This window comes from Musa acuminata, chromosome BXJ1-2 (assembly GCF_036884655.1).
Source record: "Musa acuminata AAA Group cultivar baxijiao chromosome BXJ1-2, Cavendish_Baxijiao_AAA, whole genome shotgun sequence".
NCBI lineage: Eukaryota > Viridiplantae > Streptophyta > Magnoliopsida > Zingiberales > Musaceae > Musa > Musa acuminata.
Window position 1 is genome coordinate 507,188 of NC_088328.1, and position 14,333 is coordinate 521,520.

At 37.3% G+C, this 14,333-nt stretch overlaps 1 protein-coding gene across 1 annotated transcript; it reads right to left on the reverse strand.

Moving 5' to 3' along the window:
* Positions 1-10,809: 10,809 nt before the first annotated feature.
* Positions 10,810-12,892, reverse strand: LOC103974749 (flavonoid 3',5'-hydroxylase). Its single transcript, XM_009389633.3, has 2 exons — positions 11,964-12,892; positions 10,810-11,579 (listed from the first exon to the last, which is right to left on the reverse strand). The coding sequence occupies exons 1-2, from the start codon at positions 12,849-12,851 to the stop codon at positions 10,950-10,952; spliced, it is 1,518 nt and encodes a 505-aa protein (XP_009387908.3). The 5' UTR covers positions 12,852-12,892; the 3' UTR covers positions 10,810-10,949.
* Positions 12,893-14,333: the final 1,441 nt, after the last annotated feature.

Genomic DNA, 14,333 nt, shown 5'->3' on the forward strand with positions numbered 1-14,333 from the left:
TCTTATTCAAAAATCCAAAAAATTCGTTCCTATATTGTTGCATAAACTTTTCATCGTAAAGTTTTTATCTCTACGATGAAAGATGCACTGCAGAATTCCAACCACATAGCACAGTTTATTTGATCTTGCTACTACATTTATTTGTGTCCAAATCTTTACAAAATTTTTATGACAGCTTTAACTAAGGGGATTTTAATTACCTCTCGTTGAAAGTCGTTAAAGCATAGTTTGCCGCCTAACCTTTATTGATTTTCTCCTCATCTTCGGATGATCTCGATTCGTCCCAAAGTGCTTCCTTCTTCTTGTATTCATAGTAAGTAGTTGCATTCTTTTTATTCTTTAATTTTTATTTTATGAACTTTTCAAATTTCATAGTGAGGAGTTCAAGTTCACCATCACTTGAGCTTATGCTCGAATGGTCTTCAATTGTTCTAAGTCTAAAATCCTTCATGTTCTTTGGAAGGTTGTCCTCAAATTTGTTTTATACCACATTGGTCATTTCGTAGGTCATTAAAGACCCGATAAGTTCTTTGAGTAGAAATTTGTTTAAGTCTTTTGCCTCTTATATGAAAGTTACTTTTGATTCCCAATTTTTAGAAAGAGATTTTAAGATCTTGTTAACGAGTTCAAAATCAGAAAAGCTTTTGCCAAGAGCTTTTAAACCATTGACGACATCCGTAAAATGGGTGTATATGTCAACAACGATTTTGCTTGGCTTCATTTGAAAATTTCAAAATCATATATTAAAAGATCGACTTTATAATCTTTAACTCTATTTGTGCCTTCGTATGTGATTTCGAGAGTGTGTCAAATATTAAAAGTCATTTTGCAAGTAGAAACCCGATTGAATTCATTTTTGTTTAAGGCACAAAATAAGGCATTTATAGCCATTACATTTAAAGAGAAAGTATTCTTCTCCAACTCATTCAAATCGTTCATTCGAAGAGAAGACTTTTAAAAACCAAATTCAACTATATTTCATAAATTGAGATTCAACGGAAATAAGAAAACTCTCATTCAAGTTTTTCAATATATGTAGTCCGTCCCATTGAATATGGGAGGATGAATGAAAGAGTGACTATCTTGAAAGCCGTAAAGAGTCATTTCTCTTTAGTATTAAACCAAATGAGAAAAGACATGGCTCTGATACTAACTGTTAGGAACGAGTTGGCAGTAAGAGGGGGGGTGAATTAGTGCAGCGGTAAAAACATCGGTTTCAAAAATTTCATTTCCTACGATTAAAACCAATCTTAGAAGATGTTAACTTGAAAGCATATGCGAGCGTAGGCATAGTAAAAGCATAGTAAGGAGGAGAGGCAGTTTTCTATAAAAGTAAATTGCTCAAAATAAATACAAATCGAGTTTATAGTGGTTCAATCATCGTGACTTATATCCACTCCCGATTCCTCTTCCGTCGAGGCCACCGGCATCCACTATCGGTCTTCCTTCAATAGGCGAAGGCCAACCACCTTTTACAGCTCTTTCTCCTTTTACCGAGTTTAGGAGATAACCCCTACACCTCCACTTACTCCTCTCTCAAACTATTTTAACACTTAGAAGAAGGAGAGGAGTTCACACAAGATTACAACATCATTTCTTTCTTTCTCACTCTCAATTCTTATGTTATTTAACTAGGGATGAGAGGGGTATATATAGGCCTCGAGTTGATTTAATCTTGGAGCCTAAAAAGGTCTCATCCCCAGTTTTCGTGGTCCTGGCGGTACCATCACTTGTGCTGGGCAGTACCACCGCCTACAGCACTAACACTGGGTGGTACCACTACTTGGAAGACTGTGTCTGGGTGGTACCACTACCTGGAAGACACTACCACTGGGTGGTACCACCGTCCAGACTGGCGGTACCACCACCTGACATAGTCTCAGAGATTGTGCCATGACGGTGCCACCTGTTAGGTCATTGTTTGGGCCTTTCATTGGGCCCAACACAGTCCATACATTAGCCCAAATGGCCCCTAATTTGGTTGGCCTAATTCTAATCCTAATTATGTGCTAACTATGAAATCTAAGATATTTACTAAGCTAAATAAGTCCATAAGTCTAGGTTTCTTTCGACGAGCTTCCGACGATCTTTCGGTGAACTTCCAACGATCCCTCGGCAATGTTCCAGCGGATTCCCGGCAAGCTCCTAGAGTTCACGATGATCTTCTTGGTGAGTTCCGATGAGCTTTTTTGGTAAGCTCCTAGACTTCTCAGTTAATTCCGGTAGAACTTCCGACGAACGTCCGAACTTCCGACGAACTCTCGAACTCCCAACGAAATCGCATCCTTGACTCTAAGACTTCATTTCGCTTTATGCCTTGCTATCGTAGTTAATCCTGCACACCTAAAATCTATTTTTATCTAGACAATTAATACTAAGCTAATCAGATGTTGTCCGGTATGTCATTGGTTTATCGACGCCTCATCCGATTATTCGGTGCATCGTCCTCTCTTACGGCCTATTGCCTGTTAGGATCAAGAGCACTAAGAGGGGGGGGGGGTGAATTAGTGCAGCGGAAATCTTTCAGCGATTAAAACTTCGAAAGCTGCGTTCGTTCGATAAAAATGATTTCGATGTAAAAGTCGATTCTAAGATTACTTTAACTTAAGATTAAGCGAGATGACGTTAAAGTAGATCTATGAAGGCAGTTTGCAGTTTATGATGGAAATCAGAATGCAAGCGCAAACTGAAATGCGATGTTCGTACGATAAAACCAGTTTACGTCTAAATGCCGATTCTGAAGATACTAAACTTTGAGATATGTTTTATAAATGCGCAGAAGGCAGTTTGTAGTTATGATTGAAGTCTAAACGTAAAGGTAAACTGAAATATGATGCTCGTACGAAAAAGCCGATTTACGTCTAAACGCAGATTCGGAAAGCTCTGAACTTAGAAACTCGTTCGTTAAGAGCGCAGAGGGCAGTAAGCTATTAAGGAGGTTTGCAGTAAAGATAAAATGCTCAAAGTAAATGCAAACCGAGATTTAGAGTGGTTCGGTCAATCTTGACCTACTCCACTTTTGGCTTCCTCCATCGACGAGGTCACCGACGTCAACTAGAGGCCTTCCTTCAATAGGCGAAGGCCAACCACCCTTTTACAGTTTCACTCTTTTTGACGGGCTTAGGAGACAACCCTTACAGAAATTTCTCTCCTCTCTTTACAACTCAGAACTTGGAAGAAAAGAGGGAGGAGAACTTTTGGCCTTTACAACAATTTTGAGCTCTAAAAATCACTGAAAAAGATCAAGATTTTGGGTAAGTTCTTGCTCACTCAGTGCTGAATGGGTGGGGTATTTATAGGCCCCAACCCAGTTCAAATTTGGAGCTCAAAACTGTCATTTCCCGGAATTCCGGGATCAGGCGGTTGCACCTCCTAATTGGAGCGGTTGCACCGCCTGGCAGAGCTCGAAGACTGAGCCTCTGGGCGGTGCCACCTCTGTCAGGGGCAGTTACACCTCTCTGCCAGAGCTCGAAGACCGAGCTCAGGCGGTTGCACCTCCTGACTGGGGTGGTTGCACCGCCTGGCAGAGCTCGAAACTTGAGCTCAGGCGGTGCCACCTCTTGTCAGGAGAGGTTGCACCGCCCAGTCTCGCTCGGAGACTGAGCCCAGGCGATTGCACCTCCTGGCTGGGGCGATTGCACCGCCCAGTCTCCCTGGGAGACTTAGCCCAGGCGGTGCTGCCTCCTGGCTTGGGCGGTTGCACCTCCCACAGCAACCAGGGTCCGAATGGGTTGATCCATTCGGCCCAATTTGGATTTTTCAGGGGCCCAATTGCCCCAAGATTAAGCTAATGGGATCACCTCCCATTTTCAACTTAATCATTAGTGCTAACTACGATAAATCCTAAGACAATTTCTACAGCTTGCTCCGGTGCGTCAATCGCTTCTTCCGGCGAGTTTCCGGCGAACTTCCGTCGATCATCCGATGAACCCTCGGTGATGCTCCTGCGGACTTCCGGCAAACTCCTGGACTTGCGACGATCCACTTGGCGAGTTCCGACGAGCTTCTTTGGCAAGCTTCTGGACTTCTCGGATTTGTTCCCGTAGAACCTCCAACGACTGTCCGAACTTCCGTCGAGCTCTCGAACTCCCAACGTGATCATTGTCATGACTCCGGCGCAACTCCTGCTGCATGTCTTTCTTCCATCGTAGTTAATCCTGCACACTGAAAACAAACACTTCGATCGAGACAATTAATCCTAAGCAATTAACCAAGTTGTCTGGCATGTCATTGGTCCCTCGACGCTTCGTCCGATTCTTCGGCGCATCGTCCTCTCCTGCAGCCTATTGCCCAATCGGCTAGTTGACTCCGCAACTCTGATATCCTTGGCACAATACCCGCTCTTCTTGGTACGATGCCCGAGTCCACGGCCCGAAGCCTTCTGTCGATACGTTGACCGATCCACCGGACCGACGTCCAATCTTCTGACATGTTCCTCCAGCACAACATGATTTTCGTGCTTTAATTGTCTCATCCTGATTGAAGTATCTTACGTTACTCAAAACGCAGATTAAATCATAAACATATATCAAGTGGTTTCATCATCAAAATACGAGATTCAACATTGCCCAATCAGCTAGTTGACTTCCGCAACTCTGATTTCTTTGGCGCAATATCCGCTCTTCTTGGCTCGATGCTCGAACTCATGGCCCGAAGCCTTCTGTCGATACGTCGATCGATCTTTCGGCTTGACGTCCAATCTTTTGACATGTTTTTCCTCGACCCAATATGATTCTTCCCACTTTAATTGTATCTCCTTGATCGAAGCATTCTACATTACTCAATACGCAAATCAAATCATAAATACTATTAATTAGTTTCATCATCAAAATCTGAGATTCAATAATACAAGCATCATATTATTGTATTTTCATAAAACATACAATTATCATGATCATTTTTTTAAAATAACTAGAAAAAGAAGCATGATATAATTTTTTATAATTTTTATAATTTTTTTTATTTTTTTTTTATTTTTTTTTATTTTTTAACTAATTTAAAAATAACTTATAAAATATATCATGTAATTTTAAAATAAATTAAAGAAATTTTGGTTACATTGTCATCAAAAGTCGTTAAGGAGTAGTTTGTCATCAAAAGCCGTTAAGGAATCTTCAGATGAACTCGATTCATTCCAAGCCGCCTTGAGTGCTCTCTTCTTCTTTGGCAACTTCTTTGTAAGTATATTTTTATTTTTTAATTCTTATTTAATGAACCTTTTAAATTTTATAGTGAGAAGTTTGAGTTCATTATCACTTGAGCTTTCGCTCGAGTGGTCTTTATTTTCTAAATGTCAAATCCTTCTTATTCTTTAAAAGGTTATTCTCATATTTATCATGTGCCTTGAATGTCATTTCATAGGTCATTAATGACCCGATAATTTCTTCAATAGGGAAATAGTTTAAGTTTTTTTATTCTTGAATAGCCGTTACTTTCGAATTCTAATTTTTAGAAAGTGATCGTAAAACTTTATTCACAAGTTCAAGATTTGAAAAACTTTTATCAAAAGCTTTTAGACTATTAACGACATATGTAAAATGGGTGTATATGTCTCCAATAGTCTTACTTGGTTTCTTTCAAAATAGTTCAAAATCATGTATCAAAATATTTATTTTAGAGTCTTTAACTCTACTAGTGCCTTCGTGTGTGATTTCAAGAGTGTACTAAATCTCAAAAGTCGTTTCACAAGTTAAAATATGATTAAACTTATTTTTATCTAAAACGTAAAATAAAGCATTCATAGCTTTTGCATTTAAAGAGAAAGTCTTCTTCTCTAAATTATTCCCATCATTCATTGGAAGAGAAGACTTTTGAAATCCATTTTTGATAATATTCCATATATCGAGATTCAGTGAAAGCAAGAAAACTCTCATCCGAGTTTTCCTATAAATGTAGTCCATCCCATTATACATAGGAGGATGAATGATAGAAAAACCCTCTTGAAATCCGAAAAGAGTCATTTCTCTTGGGAGTTAAACCAAATGAGAAATAACATAGCTCTGATACAAACTGTTAGGATCAAGTCGGCACTAAGAGAGGGGGTGAATTAGTGCAGCGGATAAAAATCGTCGGTTTGAAAAGCTTCATATAATAAAAATCGATCTTGGAAAGATAACTTCAAATCTCGTTTGTAAGCATAGTGAAATCAAAGTAAGGAAGACAGTTTGTAGTAAAGGTAACTTGCATAAATAGAAATGCAAACCGAGTTTTATAATGGTTTGGTCGTCGTGACCTACATCCACTCCACTGATTCCTCTTCCGTCGAGGCCACTAGCAACTACTAACGATCTTCTTTTAATTGGCGAAGATCACTACCCTTACAACTTGATTCTCCTTTTGACAGGTTCAGGAGAGAACCTTTACAACCCCCCTTACCTATCTCTCAAATAAAACTAATACTTTGAGCTTAAGAGGAGTTCTCACGAGATTACAACAGCGCTTTTCTACTTTTTTTGTTCTCAATTCTTGTGTATTTTAACTAGGGATGAGAGGGGTATTTATAGCCTTAAGTGAATTCAAATTTGAAGCCTAAAAGAGTCTCATCTCGGGTTTCTTAGGTCCTAGCGGTACTACCACCTATGCTGGGCGGTACCATTGCCTATAGCACTGACATTGGGTGGTACCACCGCTTGGAAGATTGTATTTGAATGGTACCACCGCCTGACACTACCATTGGATGGTACCACCACCCAGTCTGGCGGTACCACCGCTTGACACAGTCTCGGAGATTGTGCCATGACGATTTTACCTGCTGGGTCATTGTTTGGGCCTTGCACTTGACCCAACATAGCCCAAACTTAGGCCTAATTGACCCCTAATTGAGTTAGCCCAATTCCGATCCAATTATGTACTAACTACGAATTTTAAGATATTTACTAAGCTTAATAAGTCCATAAGTCTAGGTTTCTTCTAGCGAGCTTTCGGCAATCTTCTAGCGAACTTCCGACGATCTCTCGGTAATGTTCCGATGGACTCCCGGCAAGATCTTGGACTTCATGATGATCTTCTTGGCGAGTTCCAACGAGCTTCTTTAGCAAGCTCCTAGACTTCTCAGTCAATTCCGACAGAACTTTCGACAAACTCTCGAACTCCCAATGAAATCTCGTTCTTGATTCTAGGACTTCATTTTGTTTTATACCTTGCTATCATAGTTAATCCTGCACACTTAAAACCCACTTTGATCTAGACAATTATTACATAGCTTGAATTAAGTGTTGTCTAGTATGTCATTGGTTTATCGACGCTTCGTCCGATTATTCGGTGCATCATCCTCTCTTGCAGCCTATTGCCTAATCGGTCAATTGACCTCCGTAACTCTGATTTCTTTGTTGCAATTTTCACTCTTCTTGGCCTGATACTCGAACCCATGGCCTGAAATCTTCTATCGATACATCGACCGATCCTTCGACTCAACATCCAATCTTCTGACATGTTTTTCTCTGGCCCAATATGATTCTTCCTGCTTTAATTGTCTCTCATTGATCGAAGTTTCCTACGTCACTCAAAACATAGATCAAATCATAAAAACTATCAATTGGTTTCATCATTAAAATCCGAGATTCAACATTATGAACTTTTTAAATTTTATAGTGAGAAGTTCAAAGTTATCATCATCATTACTTGAATTATCACTCAAGTGTATTCTATTGTTCGAAGTACCAAATCCTTCCTATTCTTTGAAAGGTAGTTCTCATGTTCATTTTGTGTTATACAACTTAGGGCATTAAAGACTCGATAAATTCTTCAAGTGGAAACTTGTTTAAGTCTTTTGCCTCTTGTATTGCAGTTACTTTCGAATCCTAATTTTTAGAAAAAGATCATAAAACTTTATTAATAAGTTCAAGATTTGAAAAATATTTGCTAAACCATTGACGATTTTCATAAAACGGATATACATATATCCAATGATTTTACTTGGTTTCATATGAAACAATTCAAAATCATACATCAAAGATTAAAGGACCTACTTATAATATAACTTAATGAACTTATTTACAATATAAATAATCTATTCATAAACATGTTTTTGGAGTTCAATTGTGTTTGACTTGGAATACTGTATATATATTTAACCATTGAATATTTACTCTTGATGAAATTTATGTAGTTAATTTTGGTTACTAATCTAATTATTTTTTATAAAATTAAATAAAAATTAAAATAGGGTGTAATTTTTCTTAAATTGGATATTTTTAAAGAGGACCTAATTTCATATTTTAAAGGTTTAAAATAAATAAAAATATATATTTTAATGTATCAAAAATAAGAAAAATGGTCGTTTCGGTCTTTGAAAGTTATTTACAAGTTTTCCTAAAATTTTAGAATTTTTATAATAGGTTGGAAATAAACTATACTGTTTTTTTAATGAGGTAAACTATTTATTGTAAAAGGTCCTAAAAATACTATAACCTCATTCAAAAATAGTGTAGCTCAGGTTTTAAAAATTATTTTTAGCGTTTTTAAAATATCAAAAGACCTTCTATAATTATAGTCAAGAGATTTTGGAACCAAAGTTATAGCAAATTCATCTTAAATTGTGTAAAATTTAAACAATATAATTTTATATTTCGTAGGACTAAAATAAATATAAAATACCTATTTTAATGACTCAAACATAGAAAAAATATATATCATTTAAGTCTTTGCTTGAAAATTTGAGAATTTTTTTAAATATATTAGATATGATTTACACTATCTTTGAATAGGGTCCAAAAACAATGGAACATCATTTAAAAACAATATAACTCAGGTTTTGAAATTTTGTTTATTTTCTTTAAAACCCATAAATATATATATAATTATATTCAGTTGGTTTTTGGACTAAAGTTATGATAAATTCAATTAAATTGTGTAAAATTAAAATAAGCATAATTTTAATTTTTTAAAATAACTGAATATATAATAATATAAATATTTTAATGGTTCAAAAAAAAAAAATCATTTAGGCCTTTGTAAGTTATTTACCAGTTTTCCTTGAAAATTGGAGTATTTTTGTAGCATATTGGATGCGAGTTACAATATTTTTTAATAGGGCTAAAAATAATGCAACCTCAACAATGTAAATTAAGTCTTGAAAAACATTTTGGTGTCTTTATAACCTCGAAAAACTTATATAATTATATTCAAGTGATTTTTGGACCAAGGTTATATTAAATTCATCTTAAATTGGATAAAATTAAAAAAAACAACTTTCATATTTTAAAGAGTTGAAATAAATAAATATATTTATTTTAATGGCTCAAAAAATGAAAAATGAACATTTAGGCTGTTGTAAGTTATTTGGAAGGTTTTCTGAAAATTTAAGAGTTGTTTAAAAAGATGGAATATGAGTTACACTATTTTTAAATAAGGACCCTTAAGAAAGTGGTTTTTATCCTAGAAGAGGGGTAAATTCACCTTGAATTTGGTAAAATTAAATATAATTTTAGATTTCTAAAGGACTAAAATTAATAAAAACATATTTTAATAACTTAAAAACAAAAATTAATGATTTAGGCCTTTTTAAGTTATTTGCAAGGTTTTATGAAATTTTAAAATTTTAAAAATTTTAGAATCATTATTTATCATCTATTGATTTATTTAATGACTTTAATTTTATTCATCTAAAATATATAAATAATATCATTTATATAATATTTTTAATATTCAATAATGTGTCGTTTATCTTATTTTTTAATAATTTTTAAAATTAGCTTGATTATTATTTATATTTTAAAAATTAAATAAAAATATATTATAGTTATTTGTTTTATTGACTGTTATTAATTTAGGATCGATCTAATGTCTAGTTAGGAAAAGGACAAACGGGTAGTTAAGGGTATTTTTATCAATTTTAAAAATAGGATATCTATTTAGGAAAATATGACTTATATTTACAATCCTCTCTTTGCTATTTATAAATTTATTTTAAAAAAATGAAAATTCCAAAGATATCCCACTGCAAATTGACATAAATACATTTTCTTTCTTCCCCTCTACCTCCCTCTACCCCTCCTCCTCTTTGAAAATTGAAGGACTATAAATAGTAAAAATTATAGTTTTTATTTTTAATAGATTGGAAATAGTAAGAAGGTTGTCAATAACAAACTTGTTAGGATAGAAACAGAGACGATCTCAGTAAAATTGTAAAAAATATAGGGTGTTTTTTTAAAAGAATTGTCCAAATATAATACTAACACAAATTTGGTGATGCTGTTAGAAAAATCAAAAATCTTTATGTATAGAGTTTAAATTCTCAATTGTTAAAAAGTTAATTAGAAAAGTCAAATTTGGAGTCAATCTTTTCATTCTTAAGAGGCCTACATGGTATATATATATATATATATATATATGTGTGTGTGTGTGTGTGTGTAAATGATTAGTGACGAAGATAAAATTTGACTTAGAACCTTATAATAAACTATCAAAGTTTTTTAAATCAAATATTTGTGGAGATAAAGTTCTGATTCTTATCCTAGTTTGAAAATAGATATTTCATCTTGAAAAAATCTATTATGTGTTGGGATAAATTCTTTACTCATAAGTTTCCAATATGATGATCCAAACAAATGGGTGCATCACTGATAAGTCATGCTGGACTAAATTCTTTATATTCCAAGGCATGATCGACCACAATGTTGTACGTGTTCAAGATATGCCTCTAGCAAAGCTATAAAAAATTCCTCTCCTAAGTTGAATTTGACGGGATATAACTCTAATCAGACATATCTTCATAATAAATCTCTACAAGGGGAAATACAGAAAACTTCACAACTGTTCTTTTAATTTGATCGTAACATGATAAAAATACATCGGCCAAAAGTTTTTATTCTGAAGCACTTCCTTTACTAATGACATCATGACAATAACCTTCTGTGTCAATTCACCTATATGCGTACATCATCCTACCTTATTTTTTAGGCTGTGTATAATATACCTAATGCATATTATACATGTTTAACCCACACACATCACATATAGGCACTTTCGAGGAGCCGTGGTTTAACTACAGCCTTGAGAGGCACTGCCTTAGGAAGCACGGCGCCAAATTTCTCCTTCATGTCGAGCTCCTCGACGTCATCGGCAAGCTTCCAATGAAATGAGTGCAACAAAGACCCGAGCCCGTATTGAAGCATGATGAGTCCTGCATGCATTCCCACGCAAATCCTTCTCCCGGCGCCGAAAGGTATCAGCTCGAAGTCGTTCCCCAGTGGCTCAATCTTGGCGTTTCTACCGCTTAAGAACCTCTCCGGCTTGAACTCCAAGGGATGCTCCCACACGTCGGGGTCTCTCCCGATGGCCCATACGTTGACGATGAGCCGTGTGTTTGGGGGGATGTGGTAGCCGTCCACCTCGCATGCCTCGAAGGTGTAGTGTGGGACGCTGAGCGGCGTGGAAGGGTGCAGTCGTAATGCCTCTTTGCAGATGGCTCGTAAGTAGGGAAGGTTTGGCATGTCAGACTCTTCAAGCCTACGGTTCTTCCCGATTACTTGGTCCATCTCATCTTGAGCTCGCTGCAGGATGGTTGGGTTCCTTAGCATTTCTGCGAGGGCCCATTCGATTATGATGGATGATGTATCGGTTCCAGCAATAAACATATCCTGCAAGGAGAAGAAGTTGGTGTTGGCGTGGTAGCAAACATGCATGATGAACTTATAAAATAGGAGAGCCTCCAATAAAGTACGCATTAGGGTAATGTCTTTTCCCCTCCTGGGAGAATCTTATGTGACTCAAATAATGGTGCCATAATCGAGCAGACAACGTAGGAATTCCTGCGGAGCACATCTGCGTACGTTTTGTGGCTCTCTATCTATATGTATATCTAGTGCTGGTTTGGTTGCAGGATCCAACACCTGTTCTGACAGGATATTTACCATCACTCTTGGTCAAATGATAACGATGACTAGAGATATTTGCGTCCGTCGTTAATTGGCTGTCCGTAGCGAAGAAGAGGGGGGAAGGAGAGAGAGGGAAAGAGAGCTCACAGAGATAAATCCCTTCATGTTGACATCAGAAAGCGACACCCCATCAGCGTCAACCCTGTTGGCCATCACAAGATCCAGCACGTCCGGCCTCCCCTCGCGCTCGTGCGCCGTAGCTTCGTGCTCCGCCATGAGCGACGTGATCAGAGCGTCTAACTTCACATGCACCCGGCGCAGCTGCCGCTGCACTCCCTGCAGGTCCATCCACGCGATCGCCGGCACAAAGTCGCCGATGCTGAACTTCCCCGACCAAGCTAGCAGCTCCGTGATGGCGTCCTTGAACTGGTTTGATTCCTCTCCCTGCGACTCAAACACCCGCCGCGACAGCATTACCTGCCCGATGATGTTGGCGCTGGCGCACACCATTGCCTCCGACACCATCACTGGCCGCGAGTTCCGGCTGGACTCGAGCATGGCGCGGAGCATGCGACCGATTTCGTCGCAGCGAACCGGGGCCCACTCGGTCAGTGCCTTGCTGCCGAGAAAGTGGAGGTTAGCGAGCTTGCGGAGGAGCTTCCACCGAGGCCCGTAGTTGGCGAACACGAAGTCCTGGCCGTCGTAGGTGACGTCCTTCCCGCTGATGGGCAAGGGGCGGTTGGCGAACTGAAGGTCGAGCGCCTTGAGAAAGGAGCGGGAGGCGCCAGCGGAGGACGCAACTACGACCCCCGTAGTGCCCATCCTGAGGTACATGATGGGGCCATAGCGCAAGGCGAGGTTAGCGAGAGAGGCGTGGGGCATCGGACCGATCTGCGGCAACGCGCCGAGGATTGGAACGCCCGAAGGGCCAGGGGGGAGCCGGAGCCGACGGATGGACTGGAACCTGCGGCGGAGGAGGAGGTGGACGACGACTCCCAAGAGGATGCCGGCAACGAGAACGATGTCGAGAGCCATCGAGATCTTTGTGGTGCGCAGACGTTGGTATTAGAAGTGGGTTAGTGATCCGTATATGTAGACAGAGAGCTAAGCACGGCAAAGAATAGCCTATGGAAGGGCCGATGTCATGTTTGGTGGTCTCAGCGACACCTGTCGCCGGAAACAGTTGTTTAATTGAAACCCACAACCCACAAATTGTAGCATGAGAAATTGATTCCAGCATACATTATTAGATTGCTAGAAAGCTACAGGACATAAAATTTCAGAAAAAGGTAATATTGAACTTTAATAATTTTAATCACCTTCAGATTATAATGTTTTACATCATACAAAAGACAGTGAAAACAAAGAAAATACTATACTCTTTTGGATTGGATTGATGTTCGATTAATTTTGATCTTTTACTGTTAAAGATGAATTATTTTGGTTAAAAAGTGAGTTAGAGAGAGAGAGAGAGACTACTTAGTCCATCATTATGTTTTTTTTTTTTTGGTTGACTTTGTGGACTATGCTGTTGCATTTAGTTTGGTCTTTTTTTTGCATGATGGCTTAAATAAAATGATATAAAGATTACAAATGACAAGCTATGGAAGATGGATTCAACCAAACTAAGACAGAAACACAAAATATACACAGTGCACAAAATGTACAGTGTTCTCATAGAGTTGGTCAAATTTATCTTACGCTTGATGTGTAATCAATTTCTACACGTGATAATGGAAGTTATTAGGAAGAGTCTCCACTGAGGTCAGCATCATACTCAACAGTTACCAACAGCCCATTTCTTACCATTGGTGCTGACATTTCCAAATCCCAAAAATATATTACCAAGATTTTATGTTTTGTTTATAGAGAGAATATTCTAACTGATAAACTTCTCATAACTTTGTTCGTTTCACTTTATCAATTATGTCGATTCAAAGCTACAAAAAATGCATAGACAAAATCATAAGGATGACTTTTCCGCTTTCTAACTCAACAAAAGGTGACGCCACTGTTTTGTTTTTGAGTGATTTTTCTACTTAGAAGGATAACTTTTTCTTTAGATCCTGCATTGACCAAAGATTCAGCTAAATCAAGTTTCTTTTAGTTGTTTTTCATAAAAGTTTTAAGTTTTTCTATATCTCTCCTTGAATTAATTAATTCTTGTAAAAATTCCATGTCTTTTTTTATATTATGTCTAGTAAAACTTTTCCTATATCTCCCTATTTTTATTGATCTGATCATATTAAAATAGCTATCTATTAAATTGTATGATTCATCAATATCATTTTAAATTATTTTCAACACTGTATCCTTTATTGAGATTATATATATTTTAATGTTCACCAATAAATACAATACTTGGAGATAAATTAAGACTACAATTTAAAAAACTCATGAGCTCGATCCCACTTAATTGACTTTAGTGCAGTCCATTGGAGAAATCAGTTTGTGTTATATAAATCTTGACATACAATTAATAACAGATAACTATAATTAATCAGAAATTTATTAAAT

Excerpts from the sequence above, each read along its gene's own strand:
- LOC103974749 (XM_009389633.3), bottom strand. The coding sequence starts at position 12,851 with ATGGCTCTCGACATCGTTCTCGTTGCCGGCATCCTCTTGGGAGTCGTC. Across the intron at positions 11,580-11,963 it reads ACATGAAGGGATTTATCTCT|GATATGTTTATTGCTGGAAC; the intron begins GTGAGCTCTCTT and ends TTCTCCTTGCAG.